The sequence below is a fragment of the Cebus imitator genome, unplaced genomic scaffold, assembly GCF_001604975.1.
Source record: "Cebus imitator isolate Cc_AM_T3 unplaced genomic scaffold, Cebus_imitator-1.0 Scaffold641, whole genome shotgun sequence".
In the NCBI taxonomy this organism is placed as follows: domain Eukaryota; kingdom Metazoa; phylum Chordata; class Mammalia; order Primates; family Cebidae; genus Cebus; species Cebus imitator.
In genome coordinates, this window is record NW_016107956.1 from 394,895 (window position 1) to 420,662 (window position 25,768).

Sequence of the window (25,768 nt, forward strand, 5' to 3'; positions counted from 1 at the left end):
TTTAATCTATGAGGTATGGGGATGCCCATATTTGATTAAACTCTGTGCCATTCATGGCACAAGCTGCAACCTAATTATAGTAGTTTAAAATACTGTGAATGAAATATTTGTCATACATCTGCATAATTAAATTTTAAACTCACTGCATGTGAATTATAAATCCATAGTGGCACTGATTGCTCAATCCTGCATATTTCAAAGAATCAAATCAAAGGCATTGACATATTTCACTGGCTTTTTCCAACTTGTCTGGTTAATAGGCACCCTTATTTATATAAAAGTTTAATGGTCCACAAAATATTTGAATAGCACATAAGGTAATCTGTTTGAACTGTTGGTAATATTAGTACATGATGAACTTTAAAATAGAGAAAGTTCAGAATTTCTGCAAGGCTTTAGCTCCTCTTGGATTTATGCAGTTCTAACAGGCCTAAGTGTATGATCAAAATTATAAAAGAATATTTTTTTCTTTTTTGATGGTTGGCAGAGCTAACTGGGGCTTTATTTTGGAAAAAAATAATTGAACTAATTTTTAGTTGGGGGAATGGGCAAGAGTGAGTACTGCAGGCAATAAACTCCTCCAAGAGGGCTGAAGGATAGGGCTGAGCCTCAGGTGGGTCTCCTGTTCCTTATGCTCCCCTGCACAGCTGCCTCCCCCACAGGCTCTGGCACAGCCACAGGAGAGGGTAGGCAGGGAGGGGCTGCCATAGCTGTTCACTTGGACAGGACATCAGAGGACTCAGATACCAGCTTTCCAACACAGATCTTGATCATCTTCACAATCAGGCCCCTGGAGGATCTGGGGCAGCTGAAGGAGCCAGAATTCCATCATAATCAAAGCTGGAGCCCAGGCCATAGTTGAGACCAGAGCTTGTGAGGCCCCTGTAGGCCCAGCTCAGCCCATCTGAGTAGCTACTGGTGGTCTTCCTATAGACACTCATATCCTGCATTTCAGACTCCAGCCAGTTCTCCCTGTTCTGAAGCAGTTTGCAGCAGGTAGTGATCTCGATGCCTAGGGCTCGGTTGATGTTCATGAGCACCTGGTCCTCATGTAGCTCCCCCACCATGTCCTGATTGGCCCATTGTAGGGCGGCCTCCAACTCCACCAGCTTGGCATTGGCAGGCTTAACAGCCAGCTCCCCACATCCTGCTCACCATCTATGATGATAGCCTCCAGGGAAGCCCTCTGGTCTATGAGGCCCTCACCCTCAACCTTGAGTCAGCTGATGTTCCAGGTAATCTCTGAGATCTCTGTCTTTATGCAATGCACGTCATCCTAGTGCTTCCCAGACAGCTTCCGCAGCTCCTCATATTTGATCTGGTACATGCTCTCAGCTTTGGCCTGGCTGTGGTTGGAGATGTCCTCATACTGGGCACAGACCTTAGTGATGATGCTGTCCATGCCCAGAGAGCAGCTGTTGTCAATAGACAGAACCATAAATGTGTCCAAGATCTGGGACTGCAGCTCCTGGATCTCCTCTTCCTACAGCTGCTTGAGGAAGTTGATCTCATCAGTCAACCCTTCCAGGCAAGACTCCAGCTCTGCCTTGTTCATCTTCATCCACATCTTTCTTGTTGAGGATAAATCCATTTTCCATCTCTGTATGTTTGTTGATCTCATCCTCCTACTTATTCTTGAAGTCCTCCAGCTGCCCCTGCATATCGCCAAGCTCCACCTCCAACTTCAGCTTCTCTGACCCAGAGTGTCTAGCTGCCACTGAAGATTGTTGATGTGGCTTTCGAATGTCTCATCCATGTTGCTCCCAGCCATCTTCTGCTGCTGCAGGAGGCTCCACTTGGTCTCAAGTGCCTTGTTCTGCTGCTCCAGGAACCACACCTTGTTGACGAAGGAGGCAAACTTCTTGTTGAGGGTCTTGATCTGCTCCTTCTCCTGAGTGCACACGGCCTGGATGTTGGGGTCCACTTTCAGCTTAAAGGAGCTCAACAGGTTCTGGTTCACCATGATGGCTGTGTTGCCCCCCATACCACTGACCCCAGCATAGCCTCCACTCAGACCTAAGCTGGCACCCAGGCCAGCTGGGAAGCTGCTACTGCTGCCACCAGGAGAAGTTCAAGCTTGTGGAGGAGCAGCTACTGAAGACCTGGGGGCCAGAGGTGGACACCTTGTAGGACTTCTGGATCACAGTGGAGGTAGGAGTGGAGGCAGGTGGGCCAAACCAGACAGATTTGAGAAGGAGCAGAGAAGCTGCTTCTAGATCATAATTTACTTTTGATTAACAACCCCAGAATAATTGGATAGTTAAATAGTGAGTAGATTGAGCATGTTTTAATTCTTAGAAAGCAAGATGCATTTATCATTAAATTATTTTTTTTACTTCCTCTAAAAGAGTAAAGAAGAAGATTGTGGAAAAGATTGATTGGAAAGATAGGTCAGAGACTGTCAAAAAGCTGCTGACTAAACACCAACAAGGTAGTCAGAAAACCCTTCCTCTGAAATCTTTAGAAACACCTTCAAGAGGATATAAGGACTTTTAATGTCTTTCAAGTCCTAGAGCCATCTTCTAACCTTGGTAGGTCCAGCTTTGAGCAAAGGGCGCAGAGTAAGACACTTTCTAAACTCTCTTGATTCGGCCACTATTCGTTTAAAATCTGGCTTTAGCAAAACATAAGGGTTAGTGAGAAAGATACCAAACTGTATTTTTGAGTCTATATTTTAAACTTGCCTTTATTTTAAACTTTGTGTTTCAGCATTACATGGCGTATTTGGTTTTCCTAAGAATAATGATTGGAAACCCATGCTAATCTCTTTACTGGTTAACTATTCCTGTGGTTCAAGACTAACCACTTAAACCACCTGGAGACATCATTAAATGTAAATGTTGAATCTGCAAACCCAACTCTATGAAGTCGTATCTTTTTGCTGAATATGAATCTTTTAAAGGCCACAGAAGAGAACCTTGCTCAAGACTATACTTGTTTCTCTGTTAGTCAGGGTCATTATCACTAAGTTCTTAGAACCAACAAGTTTTAGAAGCATTGTCAGTTTCTTTTTCTGTTGTTGAAAGAAACATTTATTAAATAGCTACATGGCCACAAAGTTTAATAGCCATTCTGTCATTTGATTGTATTTCTGCAACTCTGAGTACTCCTGTTTTGGCACATTACTACTAGCTTTGTGAAATGTCCGGTCTTGTTTTCTGAAACTATCGCGGTGGAGATCCAGGCTCTTCTGCCAATGTTAGATCCCTGAATACTGCCCAACTGGAGCCGTTTACCTTTAATTTTACTGTGGGTTTCTTAGATTTGTTCTGTTCTGGCTTCTAGCAGTCAGATATTTTCTATTTAGGATGTTGTCCTTTCAGCCTCACTGCTCAATGAGAAGCAATTTCAGAGTTGCCATTCCATGCATCTAACTTCTCTCCAGCCTTAAAACAAGTACTCTCAGAATTTTTGTACTAGAAATTATAGGATAAGAGATGAGACAAAAATAAGCCAAAAGAATATTTGAAGTCACATTTTTATATAAAACTGATAACCACTGAAGTATTAATGTTGAATTAAAAAGCATCTGAGAGGCTCATGCCTGTAATCCCAGCATTCGGGAGGTCAAGACCAGTGCATCACCTGAGCTCAGCCAACATGGCAGAACCCCATCTCTACTAAAAATACAGGAATTAGCCAGGCATGGTGGCACGCGCCTGTAATCCCAGCTACTCAGGAGTCTGAGGCAGGGAAATCACTTGAACCCGTGAGATGGAGGTTGCAGTGATCCAAGATCACACCACTGCACTCCAGTCCCGGCAACAGAGTGAGACTCCGTCAAAAAAAAAAGCATCCTTAGAGGTTATAGAATTATATTCAGAAACAGGCCTACAAAGACTCAGTGATGGCCTGGGAGCTGAGAACAGAGCCCAGTGTTTTTAACATTAGTCCATGTTGTTGTGGAGCTATCTTCTTTCTTTTATTGCTCCCTTGATTTAGAAGTTAGCCATACCTAACCCCTCTGTCTCTTTTATTGCCTGTATTTCTGGTATTGGATCATATGATTCTTCAGAACCATGCCTACACAATTGTCCCCCTTTCTCAGTATTGAAGTTGGAGATAGGAAGCAGTGGGTAAGTCTGGTGGGTGAACTGGCTTGGAAAAAGTGCTCGAGTGACTTCTTTCTGAGGGGAAACTTGAGACTAGTCTTTTCTACATCGTCTTACTTAATGGGGCTAATAATTAATATAGTCTGCATGAATAGTTCCCAACCAAATGTTTTTTAAGGCCAGTCAGGTTGGCCTTAATATCTAAAGATGTCATCCAGATGTGTAAAAATAATACATGTATAATAGTTAGGGAACACAAAATGTCACAATCATAAATTGTGTAGCAAAAGTGTTCAAAAGATTTCTTTGTACATTTGTGAGTTTTATAGCTGAGTAAACTTTTTTCCAATATTAGAAATTGTATACCAGTTATATTTCTACTGTGATAATATTTTTTTTAATTTATTTTTTGACACAGAGTCTTGTTCTATCGCCCAGGCTGGAGTGCAGTGGCACAATCTTGGCTCACTGCAACCTCTGCTTCCCAAGTCAAGTGATTCTCCTGCCTCAGCCTTCTAAGTAGCTGGGATCACAGGCACACGCCACCTCACCCAGCTAGTTATTGTATTTTTAGTAGAGAGGGGGTTTCACCATGTTGGCCAGGCTGGTCTCAACCTCCTGACCTCAGGTGATCCACCCACCTTGGCCTCCCAAAGTGTTGGGATTACAGGCATGAGCCACCTCACCTGGCCTCTCCTGTGATCATGTTACATAACAAACAGCCCCAAAAATTTAGTGGCTTACATCAACAGATATTCTTTGTCTATGAGTCATTTAGGGTAACTCCATTACAGGCTATATAATTGGGTTCAGATCTACTCCTCATGTCCCTTATTCTGCATATGCTTTTTTCATGGTAGATGATAGAAACGTAGGAGATGAAATCAAAGCACACACATTCTCCATGACCAAGACCAGAAGCAACAAGGCAGGGATATGTGCCACCTATTCTATTGGGAGGCATTGCAAAGTCACATGACAAATGGCATGGATAAATTTCTTATGGGCAGGGAGTGAAGAAATGGGAACAGTAACGTACCACAGCAGTATTTCAATCCTTTCAGTTCATCACTGAATTAAGCATCCTCTTTGATTTCTAAGTAGGTGAGCAGATAGTTTTGGTTTTTGCAGCTAGCCCTTCCCTTTCACTGCTGTCTTCTTTTCTCTGACAAATGACTTCACCATGTCATTATTATTTACTCTGTGGGACCTCAGTAAACACATCATAGTCAAGCCACTAGCTAATAAACTAGGGCTTAACTTTTCATGAACTTGTTTTCCCAAGAACTTTGATTTACTAGTTAGCTAACTGTATCGAGAAAGCTTCATTGAAAAATTGTTCCTGCTCCACACAGCTTAATCTATATTGTTGGGTTCCCAATGCCATTTTTTTTTTCTTTCTTCCAATTTTTATGTTAGGTTCAAGCGAGTACCTGTGCAGGTTTTTTACATGGGTAAATTTTATGTTGCTGGGGTTTGGTGTACAAATTATTTTGTCACCCAGGTAGTAAGCATGTACCAAATAGGCTGTCTTTCAACCCTCACCTCGTCCTGCCCTCCACTCTCACCCCGCTGTCTTTGTTCCCTTCTTTGTGTCCCTGTGTACTCAATATTTAACTCCTACTTGTAAGTGAGACCATGCAGTTTTTGGTTTTCGGTTTCTGCTTTAATTCACTTAGGATAATGGCTTTCAGCTGCATCTATGTTGCTGCAAAGGGTAGTATTTCCTCCTTTTTATGGCTGTGTAGTATTTTATGGTGTATATGTATTATGCTGTCTTTAACCAGACGACCTTTGATGGGCATTTAGGTTGATTCCAGATCTCTGCTATTGTGAATAGTGTGTAATAACATAAGCATGCGTATGTCTTTCTGGTAGAATGATTTACATTCCTTTGGGCATATACCCAGTCGTGGGATTGCTGGGCTGAACAGTAATTCTGTTTTACCTTCTTTGAGAAATCTCCAAACTGCTTCCCACAGTGGCTGAACTAATTTTTATTCCCACCAGCAGTATATAAGCATTCCCTTTTCTCCACAACCTTGCCAACATCTGTTCTTTATTGACTTTCTAATAGCCATTCTGACTGTTGTGAGATGTTCTCTCATTGTGGTTTTGATTTGCATTTCTCTAAGGATTAGTGATGTTGAGCACATTTCTGAATGAACCATCCAGCTGGGCTTCATTGTTTTTTATTCTTTGACCTGAAGAACTCAAGGAAAGAAGTAAAAGAGATATGTTTGCCCTTTGATTTATGAATGAATGATGATGTCTTAGATCTCAAATATTTGCTAAAAATGTAGGTATCTTTAGAGTACTTCTATACGGAAACCAAAATGTTAAAATTAACAAATCTGCTTCCTTCATCAATATCTAACTCGCCAAATTTGACATTTGAATCCTAATTCCTAAAAATTGAATGGTTTGGTAAATCATAGTCTGTTCTTTAGACTACATTTCTTTCCTTCTTAAGAAATAATTGCATATCAAAATAGCTATCTGGATGTATTTATCTGTGTAAAGAATGTGTTAGAAGTGTGACCAGATTGCATTTATAAATATTATTATAACACTACCATAAATTGAGTAAATAGCACATAACATCAGTAGTTCAGCTTAGAGTGACTCACTTGTCAGTCCAGTCATAGTCATCACTTAGAAATAATTCACAACAGACTTTGAGGTCCTGGAGAAATGATAAAAATAGGTGGGATGAAAGTACCTATTTGGGGAATTGTCTGGAATGTTCAATACCATCCAGATGACATCATCATAATCTGGTAATATTAAATGTGACTCTTGCACTTTCCCAGGCTATTCAGCTATTATTATTTTTTTAAATTATTGCCTAAAAACCAGCTCTGTGATAGTTAATGAAATGTTACTACATATGCTGAAGTCAGTAAGAAAACCCAGCTATTGTTCTGGAATTATATTGAGAGTTTTGATGTTTCAGACAGTATCTCATCGTGTCTGTAAGCCAGTATTGCCTCATGACATCTCTTCTATTATTGTCTTGAAGTACTGATTAAAGTAGGGTGTTTTTGTTTTTGTTTTTGTTCTGTTTTGTTTTGAGATGGAATCTTACTCTGCCACCTAGGCATGGTCTCAGCTCACTGCAACCTCCACCTCCCAGGTTCATGCGGCTCTCCTGCTTCTGCCTCCTGAGTGGCTGGGATTACAGGCATATGCCACCACACCTGGCTAATTTTTTGTGTGTTTTTAATAGAGACAGGGTTTCACCATGTTGGCCAGGCTAGTCTCAAACCCCTGACCTCAGGTGATCTGCTGGCCCCAGCCTCTCAAAGTGCTGGGATTATAGGCTTGAGCCACCATGCCTGGCCTAAAGTTTTGACTATTTAATCTTCTTTTCTTGTATGTATTTGTTTACATTAGGGACTGAATTTTATTGCCTTCTGGTTCCATGTTAGCATTTAGGACCATTGTCATAGAGGTGCTTAAATATTTTGTTTTAATTTTTGCTTAATGGGACTATACAGCTTATTAACATGAGTTCACAGTTTCATATTATTTTTCAATGCTTTTTAGAAATGTAAATTAGATTAGGTCTGTCACCTACTTAAAGCCCTTCAGTGACTATCAATATTTTAAGATATAGACCTGTTGTTAGGCCTAGAAATCCTTGCTTAGTTTGACTTTCACTTCCTCAGTTTCGTCATGGTCTCCTTTCAGCTTTGTGAATGTGCTGCACCTTTTTTTAGAATGCTTTTCTCCCAGTTGAAATTGTACCTTCAAAAAGAAGCCTCTCAGGATTGCCATGTCTACAGTGGCTTCACCCAGTTACTTTCTAGTTAATCATCCCTGTACCTTTAGCATGTATTGCCCCCTGAAATTGTAATGTTTGTCTTCTTATTCATTGTCTTTTTCTCCACTCAGAGAAGTTTCATGAAAGCAAAGTGCCAAGCATCATGAGAGACACAAAGAAGTCACTCAAATATTGTCGAATGGAGTTTGTTCTTCAAACTCAGATAGTGTAACTTTATTCCTTAATTTGATTCCATGAGGGAGAAAACACTGTGCTTTGAGATTGACCTGAAAAAAGTCAAAACAGTTGAGGGCCCTGAGTCCTGTGCTACTGTGTTCATCACTGTTATGTAATTGATTTTATTCTGATCGCCTGAGATATTTAGGGGTTTTTAAAGATCTATTTATATGTATGGAAAATGGCAAAAAAAAATTACGGTTTTTTGTAAATGTTTATCATATATGTTGATTTGCCCTATTAAACATTTCAAAATTAGAATTTTAAATTTTTTCCTAATGTACATTTTATGTTGTAAGTACTAGGCTCTTATTTGATGCTGCAGACAGCATATTTCTTTCATGACAGGACAAAGAAATTGCTATGTATGGGCAGAAGCCAGTAGGATGATGTGGAATAAAACCCCCTTTAAGCGTTCTTTGCCATCAAGTTATACTTCATGTGCAGAGCAGTTTAAGGTATGACTCTCCCACCAAAAACAAAACTTGGGTGTTTTTTTTTTTTACTGAGAAATCAGTAACCCAAGTCCTGAATAACTTACCCAAGGTGACACAACAGTGAAGAATAGAGCCTCGGTTCAAAACCAGGCTTTTCTGACTCTAGAATTTATTTCTACTATATTTTGAAATCTTCCTAGATAGAAAGAAATCTAGAAATGTATTTTACTTATGTGTTTTTATTAAAGATGTGAAAATTTTTTGAAGTCATCTGTTTGATACCTGTTACTGTCATCATATAGTACAATCTAGTGACTTCTAGGTAGGGATTATAAATAATTTTAGAAAAGTTTGGCTGTATTTGCCTTTATTTATTGTTGAAAACTTGAACATACAGTCATGAAAGTCAATTGTGAATAACCTTTAAAACTTTAAACTGGTCAGGCGCAGCAGCTCACTCCTATAATCCCAGCACTTTGGGAGGCCGAGGCAGGTGGATCACCTGAAGTGGGGAGTTGGAGACCAGCCTGACCAATATGGGGAAACCCCATCTCTACTAAAAATACAAAATTAGCCAGATGTGGTTGCGCAGGCCTGTAATCCCAGCTACTCAGGAGGCTGAGGCAGGAGAATCACTTGAACCCGGGAGGCGGAGGTTGCAGTGAGCTAAGATCAGGCTATTGCACTCCAGCCCTGGGCAACAAGAGCAAAACTCTGTCTCAAAAAAAAAAAAAAAAATAGAAACTAAAAAATAAACTTTACACTATGTAACTAAAAACTCATTGTACTTCTCAGAAGACCATGGTTTGCTTCAGTAGTTGCACATAGCTTGAAAAACTGATTCAGAATCTAACAGATGCGAACAGTTTAATGTAGGGAAATTGCTGAAAGCACAATTAAATTGCCAGAGTATACCACAAGCAACAATTTCCTTAATTTTTGTCAAACACACAATTTGAAATGATTATGTGCTTATAAAAACAAACAGAGAAAAGCAAAATGTTTTACAATCTGTAGTTTTATATTAATAAATATGTCTCGAGGTTAAAAGTTTAATATTATAAACTACTATAATATTTAAAATTAGGTAACCCACATAATCCTAATTAATACACATTAGACACCTAATCCACTTTCTACTAGTGTTCACATGTCAAGTAGTACATATATTAATTTGCTAAAAACAGTTTAGATTATTTCATCTAATGGGCCTTCCTTTCTTAGTAATATTCCAAGAGTGATTAGCAAGAACCAGCACAAGCTGAGCTGTCAAGATTGAAGTCCTGATCTACAATAAGAAGGGTTTTTTTGGCCAGGTTCAGTGGCTCATGCCTGTTATCCCAACACTTTAGCAGGTAGATCATGAGGTCAGGAGTTCAAGACTAGCCTGGCCAACATGGTGAAACCTCGTCTCTACTAAAAATACAAAAATTGGCTGTCTCAAAAAAAAAGAGGGTTTTTTTTTTATAGTAACATTTTCATACTGATTACAAGAAAGAACTGTTAGAGGAAAAGATGAGTATAAATTTGAAGATTGAAAATAATAGCTCTTTAGAATATTTTGAAGAGAGCAAATGAGCCAGTTTTGATTACCTTATTGGAGCTTAATCGTTCATAGTGGTGATATTCCTGAAAACACTGTTTTTCTTCAAATATAGTAACTGGAATTGTGAAGTCTACAGATTTGTGAGTTAGGAAACTCTTACCAGGATTTAATTGAGATTAAAAAAAAAATTCTTCAAGCATAAAATATTAAATTGGCATCAACCTTTTTACTTTACTCCCAAATTACAAATTGATGAAATTACAAATTAAACCCTTTTAACATAACATTAAATATTTCATTGCATAAATTATTAATCTTTTGTGCTATTATACAGCTCCATGTTTGAGGAATGCTAATAATTTCTGACTGAAGAAATGAGGCTTAAAGGTAATCATGCAAAGATTCTCACACCCCTGAGACTTGAGGGAACTCAGCTGTATGGGTTTCCAGACTTCTTTGATAAAATACTGGGAAGCCTGCCTCTTATCCCTGGGGGAATAGAAGAGATGCCACTAAGCACTGATGACGATGATGATAGCAACTAACATTTATTGAGCATTTATTATGTGTCAGGCACTATGCTATGAAATATACTTATCTATAAGTACAGACTGAAAGCATTGATTAATTATAGATAACTTTAATCTGTATAACTTGAAATATGCTTGTTGGGACATCAGCCTTCAGAGTTAATAGAAGATGACTCTTGAATTTTTGAGGTTGACTGACTGTAAGATGATAGTTATAGTGACTTAAAAGGTGTTAATGAAGTTTACAAAAAGAAAGATGAGCTCTGTCTTGATAACATAAAAGTGACAGAAAGAAAATCTGTATAAATATGTAATTAGGTAACTATTGAAAGGTCAAATGTCATTGGCATATCTGGAGATTATTATAAAAATTCCAAGGAATGAATGAAATCTCCCAGGGCAGAGTTTCTTAACCTGGTATTAAACCTAAGATTTTATAGACCTCCTTTAAATTATATACTAAATTGTATATGTGCATATGTATGTACAGTATCATTTTCATTAGACTTTCAGTAAGGTCTGTGAGCAGAAGGCCCAGTGCCAGAGTGGCATTGACTAGGGTGACGAAAGGCACCCTCAGACAGTCACTAAATGAGAAGATTATGAAAAAAAACTAACATCATTCAGCTAAGAATAAAGCAGATCAAAGATCAGCCACATGAAGGTAATAGTTTATTTTCTTAGAAACGTTACTTTACCATGTTGCCTAGACTGGTCTCATACTCCTTTGAAGTTGTTTATTATGTTGCTTGAATCGTGAAAGAAAGAGAAAAGAAGGCTGGAAAATAAAACAAACACACAGGCTGGGTGCGATGGCTCACACCTGTAATTCCAGCACTTTGGGAGGCCAAGGCAGGTGGATCACTTGAGGTCAGGAGTTCAAGACCAGCCTGGCCAACATGGTGAAACCCATCTCTACTAAAAATATAAAAATTAGCCAGGCATGGTGGCTCGCACCTGTCATCCCAGCTAGTTTGGAGGCTGAGGCAGGAGAATCACTTGAACCTGGGAGGTAGAGGTTGCAGTGAGTCGAGATCACACCACTGCACTCCAGCCTGGGCAACAGAGCAAGACTCCATCTCAAAAAACAAACAAACATACACACACAAATCTTGATGGTCATTGTTGGAAGTGGCTAGTGTGCCAACTCCTTACTTTGAAAATTGGTACCTAAAGAAGAGGAATTTAGCAGTCATTATCCCTACATATCAAAGTTGTTTCTCAGAATAATAACTCTGATTGACAAGAAAAAATACTTCTCTAAGAAAAATTTTCCCTAATAGGTGTGGCAGGAATCCATTGGAAAATCACAATTTCGCAACCCTTAATGAAATCATTGATTCATCTAACAGCCACCAATGAATACTAAAACTGTTAGTGCTGTGGTTCTCAAAGTCTGGCCCCTGTTCTAGCATCTTAAACACGACCTGGATACTTCTTTTAAAAAAATACAAAATCTCAGGCTCTTTCCAAAACCAACCATGTCAGGAACTCTAAGGGTAGGTCCCAGTAAGCTGTGTGTTAACAAACCCTCTGACAGTTCTGACAATCATCGGAGTTTGAGAACCATGATATTAGGAGAAAGACTGATAAGAATCTTTAATGCAAGGATCAGACTCTCATTCCCAGTACTTACTGACTAATCTTAGCACTAGAACCAGATGTTATATTCCTCCTCATAGATGTACCTGTGATGTATTCCTGCCACTCCCAAAAGATATTAAGCCTGAATCTATTCAGTTTTTTATAGAAACTATAGGAGACTGAAGAATAAGTTAAACAGTAATGTGAGGAAGGAAAGGAAAAATCCAGAATGTAGGATTACCAACCCAGTTTCTTCAAGTCAGTGGCATAGGAAAAAGGGGGAGGGTAAGAGTAAGGGTGCTGTTCCAGAGTAAAAGGGCTCCAGAGACAAAATAAACAAATATAAAGTGCTCATCTTGGTTTGCATCCTGATTCAAACAAGCCAACTATGGGGATTTAAATTCAGACTAGATATTAGATTAGGGATATTAGATGATATTAGGGAACTGTAAAACCTAACATTAACTATGTTAGGTCTGATAATTATATTGCACTTATATAAGAAAATGTTATTTTTAAGAGATACATAGAAAAGTATTTAGGGTGAAACAAATTGATGCCAAAATTTGCCTTATGTTGCATGAGAAAAAAGGATAAATGAAACAAGTATGGCAAAATGTTGATAACTTGAATTTGGATGATTTATTATACTATTTAATATAATTTTATGTATGTACAAAACTTTCATAATAAAAAATTAGAAAATTTTAAAAGATATCTGTGTAATAATGTATTTATTAGGCAGTTCTCCCTGTGCTAACTTTCATCACAGTGCATTGTAATGGCCTGTTTACCTTGCCTGTACTAGTATTTCTCAAACTATCAAACTGTCAGTATTGAGTTTAAATTAGTCTGTTGCAGACCATGATTTTTGTAAAAGGCAATGAAAATCAATTACCAGAAAAGCAAAACTGGAGGGGATGTTGACATACAAAATATAACCTTAAAAGTTTTCGTTATTAAAGTTAACAAACATAAAATTACATTTTGCTTAACAATCAGAACAAACAGAAACATAGGAAACAAGAATTTTCTAAAACCTGTATTTATTCATCAAAAATGCACACATAAGCAAATATGAGGGTGATCTGGCTGCAACATCTGTCACCCCATTGATCACCAGGGTTGATTTGGCTGATCTGGCTGACTAGGTGGGCCTCCCCTTCCTTCCTCACCCCTCCATGTGCATCCCTCCCAAAGCTGCACACTCTGTCAAAGAGGACGACCACCCCCAATAGAGGACCGGTTTTTGGTCAAGGGTATATGAGTAGCTGCATTCCCCTTCTAGAACCTCCAAACAAGCTCTCAAAAATATACACATAAGCAATTAGTATAGACAATTGCTGTTACATTCATAAGTTTATTCTGTAATCATAAATAAAGTTGGTTTTTTTTTTGAGACAGAGTTGCTCTGTCGCCCAGGCTGGATTGCAGTAGTACCATCTCGGCTCACTGCAACCTCCACCTCCCAGGTTCAAGCGATTCTCCTGCCTGTCTCCTGAGTAGCTGGGATTACAAGTGCCCACCACCACACCCAGCTAATTTTTGTATATTTAGTAGAGACGGGGTTTCACCATGTTACCCAGACTGGTTTTGAACTCCTGACCTCAGGGGATCCACCCACCTTGGCCTTCCAAAGTACTAGGATTACAGGCATGAGCCATGGCGCCCAGCCATAAATAAGGTTTTTAATCTGAAACATGAGAGTGCTTTTTGTATGTTAACTTCAAGACTTTGTGCATTAACTTGAGCATGGATTGTGTTCCTCAAAGTGGGTGATGTATGCCTAAACTAATTTTATTTGCAGCCACAGGTTTCTGGCTCACTTACTTCTATTACTGATTTCTCAGCAGATGTTACAGTTTTCAGGGATGCCTACATTGCAGAAATCATAAAGCATGGGGAAGATAATAGATAGACTGGAATGCCTGCTGAGATTTTCACCTGAAGAGTGAAAGTGCCCCCTCTTTAGATAGTTTGTCTCAGGAATTTGGATGTTGTCATTTTTCTCACACTCCGTGTTATACATTTACTGATATGTAATGACTCTGGCTTTACGTGGTAATTTTAGGTTCAGATATACCATGCCTTTGTTTTTCAGACAGTGACTTTTCTGATGCCACGTTTCAAAGTTTTTCTTTCCCCTTGCCTGTGGTACTCCCAATATGCACTGATAGCTTCAAAAAACAGTAACTATAGATTCCATTGTGCTTCCCAGGACTCATTTTGTAGTCAGTAGTTCGGGGTCTCTTTCCATATATTAATAATTAGCCAGATGTAGTGGCATGCATCTGTAGTCCCAGCTACTCGGGAGGCTTTGGTGGAAGGATCGATTGAGCCCAGGAGATTGAAGTTGAGGTGAGCCATAATTGTGCCACCATACTCGAGCTGGGCAACAGAGCAAGACCCTGAATCAAAAATAAACAAATAAAATGAAAAGATTGTTAGGATTTCAACAGAAGCCTGGTAAAGACCGTTAATATAATTTTTAAAAAAAAAGTATGTCAAATATTTCCAGCCCCAGATTGACTATTCAGTCACCAGTTGTACAAATTCAGCCAGATTACTTAATCCCTCTGATTATCAGCTTTCTCATCTGTAAATTGGGAATTGAATAATAGTTATCATAGAGGGGTTTAGGAAGATGAAATAAGACATTGTGATATGAACATCCTTTGTAAACTGTAAAGTATTGTGTGAATATTAATATTATAGTAAATAGGTGGCTCACACCTGTAATCCCAGCATTTTGGGAGGCCAAGGCAGGCAGATCACCTGAGGTCAGGAGTTTGAGACCAGCCTGGCCAACATGGTGAAACCCTATCTCTACTAAAAATATAAAAATTAGCCAGGTGTGGTGGTGTGTACCTTTAGTTCCAGTTACTTGGAAGGCTGAGGCATGAGAATTGCTTGAACCTGGGAAGCAGAGGTTGCGGTGAGCCAAGATCGTACCACTGCACTCCAGCCTAGGTGACAGAGCAACACTCTGTCACGAAAAACTAAAATAAATTAAAAATTATAGTAAATATTAAGAAAGGCATGGGCCAAAGTCAGGGAATTTAAAAAATAGTAAGCTAGTAAACACTAAAGCAGAAAAGATGTACAGGACTGGGAATATTGAGTCATTCATACAGTTCCCTAGTTAGGACAGTTATGCTACATTTAAAAGTCTTTCAAGATTTGTCTTGATACTTCTTTGTGTTGATCAAAAGATAATTTCAGAGGACTTTCTTTGGTTGAAATTTTAATGAGTGGTAATGTTTAGTTTTATTGAATTCGTGTATATAGTTATGTAGAATTAATGTTCAGGTAAGCTGCTTTAATAAAGATTATAACATTGCATAAAGATAGTGTATTTTGAAAAATATATTTGTCTTACAGTTTGGAGACAGCTTGTCATGACAGTGTTTGGTTTAGAGAACAAGTCTGCATGTTCTTGGGCAGATGAGAATTCCTTCCAACAGAACAGGTTGTAAATTATTTGAACTACTTCCAGGTATCGCCATATCTTGTGTTACAGGTGGTTTGTCTAATAATTACATGAAAACGGTGTTTCAGAAAAGGTCTTTTGTGTGACGAGATGTCAGAGAATTCATTCATTTCCTCTGTTTTACATAAATTTTATTTTTTTACGTGTGAAATAATAAACTTTTCACCAAATAGAGTACCTAGACATTTAAAAAATCACTTTGAGTTGTACTGTGAATATTATGCTGCTCACCATTTATTTGGACTCCAGTGAAATATGATTGGAAATATTTCTCCAAAGACAAAAAACTAGGAAAGCACCCTATTACTTTATCGATAATTACTGTTTATTAAAAAAAAAATAAAAAGGTTTTTGAGGAAAAAAATTTCCTGACTACTCATGGTGGAGTTATTTTATTTTGTTGATTAATTCTTAATCCTGTCTTCATTTACAGACTATCTTGCTAATCATGGCCGGCTAAATGAGTCTGAAGCAAGGAGAAAATTCTGGCAAATCCTGTCTGCTGTTGATTATTGTCATGGTCGGAAGGTTGTGCACCGTGACCTCAAAGCTGAAAATCTCCTGCTGGATAACAACATGAATATCAAAATAGCAGGTAACTGGGACACAACTGGCTCTAACAAAATCAGATGTGAGCCACTGCACTCAGTGTGCAGAAACAGACCTGCAGGCGCAGATTCAGCAGCATTTCTACCTGATAACATCAGGCTTTCTCAAAGTCCATTTTATTCATTTCCTTAGTTCTGTGTGTAATTAAAAGTAAGGGAATAAGTTCATTATTAATATACACAGTGTCACAGCGACATCTGGGGTCTGATGTGTCCACATTCCATTGGCAGGGTCTGGGGGCTCTGCTGGAAGAGGCTACATTTGTGAGTGTCAGAGTGATTGGAGAAAGGACGGGTGGAGGAGCAATGTGGTTGCTGGTGTTCTGGCCTGCTCCTCTCATTATGATTGATGGCTACAGCCAGAAGCAGAGAAAACACAAAGGAAGTGATGGAAGTAGAATGAGAAATATTTGAGATAGAAAAGCACTTTGCCTTGCTCTGATACAATAGGGTTTTGATTTATAACATGAAAACTGAGTTTGGTAGAGATTAGTTTGCTTGTTTTCTCATAGCCTTTTCACAATTGTAAAATTTTTTATTTTACATTCTGAGTTTCTTTATTCACATAGTCGAAACTCTCATTCACTTAATAGATATGTATCAAGTACTGTGCTATGTTAAGTATAATGTGATACGTGGAAATAATTTCACAACATATCCATATATTAAAATAACGTGTTGTACACCTCGAATATATACAATTTTTGTCAATTATACTTTAATAAAGCTGAGAAAACACAGTATGATAGATGCAATTTTAAAAGTATATACAAACTGCAGTGGGAGTTTAGATGAGGGAATAGCAGTCCACCTGAAGAGTCAGAGAAGCTTCACAGAGAAGGAATTATTTGAACTTAGACCTGAGAGTTAAGTTAGAGAAACTTGTCAGGAAGATAAACAGGAACAGAGGCAGAATGTTGCAGGCAGGTAGACTGAGATTGGAATGGTGTGGAACTGTAAATTCAAAATTGGTTAAATATAAAATCTGTAGGCATGCAGGATTAATACAGGGGGAGCAGATAAGTAAAGACCACAATACGAAACATCTTGAATGCCATGTCAGAGATTTTAGAGTTTATTATGTAGGTAATGGGGAGGCTAGCCTACTGAAAATTATAAGACATGGATGGAGGTGAAGTGGAATTGGGATAACATGATTAGATTTACATGTCAGAAATATGTCTCTGGCAGCAGAGTTAAAGATAGGTGGGAGATGTGGGTTAGGTTGAAGACAGGAAGACTAATAAGCAATCTAGTGCAGTAGTCCATTTAAGAAAACATGAGTCTGAACTAGAGCAGCAGCAGTAGAGGTTGAAGGTATGTAAAGGAGATTTTGTTTGACTTGGGTTTTGAAGAAGAGAAAGAGCATGGCTTAAAAGCTTAACAAAGTTACACGTGGTGGTGTTTTGTTCTAATCTTGTTGAAGAAGAGCAGGGAGACATCCAGATGACAGGAGCTGACCAAGAAATTATTAATTGACTTGTTCGGTTAGATACTCATTCAACTCAATAAGTTTAGAGACAAAGTAGCTTCCTCGGTTTGCTGTATTGTGGTATAAAATATAAGGTAAACCCTCATGTTTTTACATTGAACTGATTTGTTGCTGTGCCATTAGTTTTTAGTCTTGGGAAATTTGGGGAAGGTAAATAATACTTACTTATTTTAAATGTCAATATTACATATGTTACAGGATATGTAATGGACTTTCCATTCTGTAGCCTATGATTTTTTTTTTCTAAAGGGATTGCCTGAATAAGACAAAGTGTTTTCTAAGTTAATTTGTTATATTTTCATTTGCCTCTGTGTGTGTGTGTGTGTATAAAGATTTGTATCGATTTGTCATTTTTGTTGTGAAAATGTGATGCGCAGAATTAGAATGCTTTCATAGTTTTTGTGTGTTCACTCCCATTTGTTTCATTTGGTTTTTTCCCTTCCTCTTCTTTTGGCCCGTCCATTTGGTGTCATTCATTTCACTCTTTTTTGCCAACCTTCTGTAATGAACTTCATTGGGCTATTACGTTTACTCTCCTTGAAAGCATCAGCTGCCCTAAAATTCTCTTTTACAGAGAAGGTCTTTCTTTCTTTCTTTTTTTTTTAGTCCTTAGCTCTGTAGAAAAAAGGGGGAAACTCCTGCTTCACCTTTATATTCCCTTATTACCAAAACAAAATATTTACCGAAACAATAGCTCAAAGGAGTTCTGGGAGGTTTTTTGTTTTTGTTTTTGTTTCTTCCCCAAGAGAAGCATTTCCTTTTTTTTCCCTTTTTCTTTTTTTTTAAGTTCTGAATTACATGTGCTGAATGTGCAGGTTTGTTACATAGGTATACATGTGCCAGGGTGGTTTGCTGCTCCTATCAACCCGTCATCTATGTTTTAATCCTCCTCACCCCCCAACAGGCCCTGGTATGTGATGTTCCCCTCCCTGTGTCCATGTGTTCTCTTTGCTCCACTCGCACTTATGAGTGAGAATGCGGTGTTTGGTTTTCTGTTCCTGAGTTGGTTTGCAGAGGGTGTTGGTTTCCAGCTTTATCTATATCCCTGCAAGGGACATGAACTCATCCTTTTTCGTGGCTGCATAGTATTCCATGGTGTATATGTGCCACATTTTCTTTATCCAGTCTATCATTGATAGGCGTTTGGGTTGGTTCCAAGTCTTTGGTATTGTAAATAGTGCTGCAGTAAACATATGTGTGCATGTTTTCTAGGAGTTTTTTTAGGCAGGGAAACGTTATAGGTGTGTAAATCATATGCTATAGAATTACAAAGTGCTGTCACTAACATCTCAAAAGAAAATGTCAAAGTAAGACACCAAAAAAACTTGCAAACAAAAAACACAGAATATTACTTTAATGTTATAACCAAGTTTTGCCTGGCTATAGTATGTTTATTATAATTCTGGCATAAAATATAGGTGGGTCAAGTCAGTGTTTTTAATGTCATTGTGTGATATCTTAGGTTTTAGTTTTGTCTTTTCTGTTTATTTTCATTTTTTAGTATCTAATCTTCAAGTCCTTCTAATTATATAGAAGTCAGGTAAAAATTCTGATTGGTGAAGTTGTTCTCTCTGGTGAAGATAGTGTGATGGCTCACATTTGATTGAGCCCTCACTGTTTTCAGGCATTCTGCTAGATACTTAATTTCATCTTCACAGCAACCTTGGGAGCTGCTTAGCTATTGCCAGTTACTAGATGAGAAAGCTGAGATGCAAAAAGATTAAACAGTTGGCCAAGGTTGACACAGATAATAAGTAGCAGACCTCGAATTCAAACCGAGGTCTCTGATTACAGTATCTGTTCTTCTCCCACTGCACCATGTTGTCATTTCCAAGCATTCTGTATCACTTCTTCCTAAAGGGGTACTCACTCACTAATTGAATTTTGGGTTCTGTCATTCTATGGTTATACATTTAGTGTCCCTGCTTCCATTCCTTACAAGTAGACACACACACACACACACACACGCTATAAGCATTCAAATTTTCTTGCCCACACTTTATTCTCTCTCCTCTTCACTATCCTCAAACATTTTAGTAAATGTTTATTAAGCTTCTACTCTGCTCTTTAACTGGAGATTCATACATTTCAAGAAAAAAAACAGCAATGATAAAAAGCTTAACCCTGGTCTCACCTCAAGGAGTTAATCAAATAAGAACCAGACCTTTAAGTTAATACAATACAAAAAGATCATTGTTTTCAGAGCCATGAGGCTATGACAAAGACTAACTAACTCTGTCTGGAAGAATCAGGGAAATTATTAGCCAACACTTGATTAACAAGAAGGTATTTGTGGTGGGATTATGGGAGGGGGAGACAGAGAAAGAGAGAGGGAGAGGGAGAGACAAAGGTTGAGGCTGGAGTAGCTTCCTCAAGCAGGTGGATTCGCACATGCAAAGGCTGAGAGGCCAGAGCAGATTGGAGTAGTAGGGAAACTGCAGGTCTTAGCCAGTGAGAATGATAGGAAAAGAGCCAGGAGAGGTGGGCATGGGCCAGACCATTCCACATGCCACAAAATGTTTAGATGGATTCCAGTGTCCTTAAAGAATTTATCCAGAATATTTATTTTTATCTATAGATTTTATAACTTCTTGATGGCCCTGATTTTCTTTAAGAATTATCTTCTTGGCCAGGTGCCGTGGCTCACGCCTGTAATCCCAGCACTTTGGGGGGCTGAGGTGGGTGGATCACCTGAGGTCAGAAGTTCAAGACCAGCCTGACCAACATGATGAAACCCCGTCTCTACTAAAAATATGAAAATTAGCAAGCCATGGTGGCAAGTGCCCATAATCCCAGCTGCTCGGGAGGCTGAGGCAGGAGAATTGCTTGAACCTGGGAGGCAGAGGTTGCAGTGAGCTGAGATCATGCCACTGCACTCCAGCCTGGGCAACAAAGTGAGACCCTGTGTCCAAAAAAAAAAAAGAATTATCTTTTTATCTCTGAGACCTTAATAGAATCTGACACATGGGAAAAATAGGGCTCCGCGGGAAGAAATTGTAAGAACCCTTACAAAGTTACTCCTGCAAATTATACTTTTTTCTGTTTGTTTGCTTATGAAAATCTCTAATTACAAAATCAGCTAAATAAATGAACTGGTTTAGCCATGTTTTATGTTGAAATTGAAGAGAAGCACAAACCAAAACTAGGTTTGAATTAAAATATTTTTTATTTATAAAACAAAATGGAATAGAAGTATCAAACATAGTCCATTTTAACAAATACAGAAACGGCTTTGCATTCAGTTTCCAGGTTATGTTCCCCCAGTGGGCAAAAACTTGAGACACTAATGAGCCATGGATTCACCCACACCAGTGTGTACTCATTACCTCAATCATGAGACCTCCAAACTTTGTAAAAAGTGAGTGTGAGGACATTCGCAGTAAGAGGCTGAATGCAAAGCCATACTGGCTTTCAGTAGTTTTAGTAATTGCAGCACTATTTCCACCTAGCTATTTTGGCTCTGGCTAATCAGGCATTAAGTCGAGAATAAATAGACGAAGAATATTTAGTTTTATTCTCCAACTTTCCCAATCCAAAATCTTTACAATAAATATTTAAATAAGGATAAAAATCTATGAATTAATCATAAGTCAAACAGGGCTTTATGTAGAGTACTGAGTTGAGTAACAATGCTGGTGCAAATTCTGGTTTTGCCACTTAGTAGCTTTGACCTTGGGGTGATTATTTACACTGTCTAGGCCTGGGTTTCCATATCTATTAAATACAAATCTGTTTTTCAGAAACAGATTATAGGGATTGGTGTTAATATTGGAGACAGGGAGGCGATGTAGGGCAACAGGTAAGCGCACGTGCTCTAAAGTCAGGATACCTGGGTTTGAATCCTGCCTCTGCCACTTACTAGCTTTGTGACCTTGAACACGTTTCCTGACTCCTCTCTTCTCAGTTTCCTTATCTGTAAAGGGAGAATGATGAAAGTTCATATCTCATAGTGATTATTACTAGAGTTAATATTTGTAGGGTACTTAGAACAGTGCCCGGTGCATAGTGCTAGTTAACTGAGTTAACTGTTAAATAAATTGTTAGGTAAAGCTCCTGGCACCATGTAAACACTCAATACAAGCTAGCTATTATTTGTATTCAATGTATAATTGATTCCATGTGAAAACAAAGCCTTAAAATTTTAATGGCCATATAACCCTCTCAGCATGTTTTTTTAATTAACTAAGGCTTTAAAGCCTTATTAATGCAAATCTTAAAGGAGCAAGGAAAGCTTTTCACATAGTCTCAATTGTCTCTGGTTGATGCAACTTAATTTTTTGCTGAGAGACCTTAAATGTAATTAGTATTGTGTAATTAGCCTAATTAACCTGACCTGTGCATCAGGAGTCACTTGTCTTTAGCCCAAGAGGAATACTTCCTATCCAATTTGAGGCAATGGCCCATCATTGCTTCTAGCAACCTTCCTACTTACTAGATGACCTTGAGTCAAGTTTCTATATATATGATTTCAGATTTGTCCCTTAGAGCTGAAAAAGGGTAGAAGAGGCAAAGATAGAAAAAATACTTTAAAATTTTTTTTAATATTTTATATTTATTGGGAAAATATTTATTAGAAGTCTTCCATTTGTTATTCCCCTGTCACTAGCATTATTAAAAAGAGCTTTACATCAAAAAGCACAATGAAGCTTTGTCTCCTTAATTCCTACTTAGCATTGCTGGGGATATGGAAGATGGCTCAAAGGGTTCATTTTGGTTTAATTTTTTTTTTATTCCCCCTCTTCATTTTCCTTCCCCTTACTTCATTTAAGCTAAGGAAGATTATTTACTTGCTCCTTAGCTCATTGAACTCTCTAACTGGACAAACAGATGTCTTACACTGGTCAGCAGAATCACATTTCATCTCAAATGTGATGATTGTTCCCTTCCCTCCTGTCAGACAGGGAGAGTGACTGATGTTTGGAAATGAACTGTGCAACTGACCTTTTCTTGCTGGTGGGCAACAAAGTATGCATTGACGTCATTGTTGGCTGATCCACATTCAGTTTGTGCAATGGGTCAGCTTCATCTCTGTCACTCTCCAGCTTTCATTTGTCAGCTTTCATTTCCTCATAATTGTCTTCTTCACTCCTATTACAATTACAAAGGATATGTAACTCTTCATCAAAGCTGGGAAGCTGAATTCTACTGGTAATTTTAGAAATGAGGATAAATTTAACCCTAAAGCCATCTGCTGCTCTGTAGGAGGATTTTTAAAATTATAAATTAGACATTATAACACACTGCTGGAGATTAAAAATCGCCTCAGTGGTGTTGATTCCTAGAAATCATTTACTTTTTCTTAGCTTGAAGATTGGTTTTCAATGTTTTGTTTGCTTTTTTTCCTTTTTTTAAAAAGTGACTTAGTTTAACCTAACAATTTTCTTATTCGGTCTCCTATTTAAATAAAAATACTAAAAGTATTTAGCAAGTGTAATCTTTTGCAACAGTAAACATTGACAAACTGTTTAAATCTTTTCACTGCCTCTGTTTCATTCTCTGTTTTCTGGCTAGTCAGAGAGTGGTCTGGAGACAGCAGCATGAGCATCCCTTCATAGCTTATTAGAAAGGCAGAATCTGAGGCCCGTCCCTAAACATACTGAGTCAGAATCCACACTTTAGCAGTTTCCCCAGGTGATCTATATGCGTGTTAGTATTTGATTTATTTCATTATTTCATTCCAACAAACAGAATTCTCCACCTTGTCCTTGGTTCCCATTTGACAATAATCATCAGAGGCAACTTATTTACTGTATACAAGACCCTCTTATTCCTAAAACATTGTCCCTTTGCTAATGATGTTTGGCCACTGATAATTTATATAATTTAGTGATGACAGTAATAATGGTTTGTGTTAGGATGATACAGGTCAGTCAGCGAACTTTCAAAATATAGAATAGAAAACAATAATGGCAGCTCTAGGGCTGTGTTCAGTTATATCCTTGGTCTGCTGTTGCTGGTTAATTAAGTAAGAGATAGTTAGAGGACTCAGCTTTTGAGGCCTAGCTGATTTTCATGAGAGTCAGTAACTGATCTGTAATTAAAGACTACCCCAAATGCTATCTTCTATAAATATTTCAGGCCATATAGAACCCAGGTGAGAGAATATGAATACAAATACTAAGGAATCATGACGCTCAATGCAATGTGGAATCCCTGAACCGAAAAGCAACACTGGGGACAAAAGTGATGAAATGTGAAGTCTGTGGTTTAATTAACAGTATTGAATCGATGTTTTGATTATTGAACCGTAGTTTTGATAGTCATACTATAGGTATGCAAAATGTTAACATTAGAGGAAGCTGGGTGAAGGGTATAGGGAATTCTGAATTTACTGTTGCAACTCTTCTGTAAATCTAAAAGTATTTCAAAATTGAAAGTTAAAAAAAGTCAAAATGAAGCCAACATTGCATGGCATAAATGTTTTGCTTATAATAGCAAGCAAAATGTCTGAAGAACATAGCCATAGTTTTAGGTATTAACTTGCAGATCAGAGAATTAGAGAAGACATTAAACTAGAAAGATGTTTGCTTTCTAGCAGGGCTAGGCTGGATGTGAGCCTGGCAGGGAGAGAGACCAATGCTCAAGTGATTGTTTTCATAATGCTTTCCAAAAATCAGATGCTGATGTGGATAAAGTCTTATTATTTTGTGGTGTTGCAAGACTTCTGTGTTTGCAGAGTGGTTGATGTGTATGGAATGCAGATGTTTAATAAAGGAATGAATGAATTTGGTTAGTATGATGAAACATGAATATAGTCCATTTCATTTGAATAAATGGCAGTAAGAAATCCTGCATTTTTATATTTCATCCTCCCTTCCCCCCCCACCCTGCATTTCACTATATGCATTTAGGCAGAAAGCTGCAGACTGGTAAAGCAAGTTATCTATATTCCTGTGAAGAAATTAAAATTAAGTGTCTTTTCCTGCCACTTCTTAATTCTGACAATTATTAACTTGTTCAAAGATAACTGTTTTTGATGTGCCAGTGAAAGACATAAAGGTGGTTAACAATGAAGGCTCAAAGTAGTTAAACTTGGTTTCTATTCCAGTGCTGCAAATTAGTAGATAGCTATATAACCTCTGGCAAAGTACTTAACTTCGTACCCCCACTTTCTCCTAAAATAAGGATACTTCATAGAACTACTAAGAAGAAATTATCTTCAGAGAGCTTAAATCAGCTCCCGTTACATAGTAAAGCACTTTTAAAAGAGGTACAATATATTCATATAGCAAACTTTTATCAAGCAGCTGTTGTCTGCAGACGGTATACTGAGGGCTGGGAATACAGACCGTTGTCCCCCATTCTCTGTTCCCGAGGAACTTAGTCTGATGGGATAGGCAGATGAATAAAATAATAAATAATAATAGCAATGATAGCTTCTGTTTATTGACTACCTACTATGTTTCAATCACAATGTAATATCTATTTATATTAATACAACAACTTTATGAAATGTAAGTATTGTCCCTATTTTTCAAATGAGGAAACCAAGGCTCCAAGAAGTAATTTATCCAAGATTGCACAGCTAATAGAAAACCCAGAATTTGATCCCAAATCTGCCTGACACGAAAGTCTTCCTTGACCCATTCTTCAGGTGATTACAAATGCAGTGTTTGGCAGGGAGCAGTGGCTCACACCTGTCGTCTCAGCACTGTGGGAGACTAAGGCAGGAGGATCACTTGAGCTGAGGAGTTCAAGACTAGCCTATACAACATAGTGAGACCTTGTCTCTACCAAAAAAAAATTTTTTTTTAATTAGCCAGGCATGGTGGTATGAGTCTATGGTCCTAGCTACCTGGAAGGCTGAGGCAAAAAGATCACTTGAGCCTGGGAGATTAAGCCTGCAGTAAGCTGCGTTTCATACCACTGCCCTTCGGCCTGGGCAACAGAGCAAGACTAGTCTCAAAAGAAGTTATAAATATAACATTTAAAGTGCTTTGACAAGGTTATAGAAGACCTCAGCACATGTAATATTATAACAGCTTAGTGACCTTGCCTTTCAGTGTTTCTTTTAATATTCCTTTAG

General features: G+C 38.1%; 1 protein-coding gene across 1 annotated transcript in view; it reads left to right on the forward strand.

Annotated features, from left to right (window-relative positions):
* SIK2 (salt inducible kinase 2) overlaps positions 1 to 25,768 on the forward strand; it is a 121,783-nt gene that overhangs the window by 66,768 nt on the left and 29,247 nt on the right. The window contains exon 4 of the mRNA XM_017517657.2: positions 16,076 to 16,237. Coding sequence (XP_017373146.1) covers positions 16,076 to 16,237 — 162 coding nt within the window. The remainder of the gene's footprint in view (positions 1 to 16,075; positions 16,238 to 25,768) is intronic.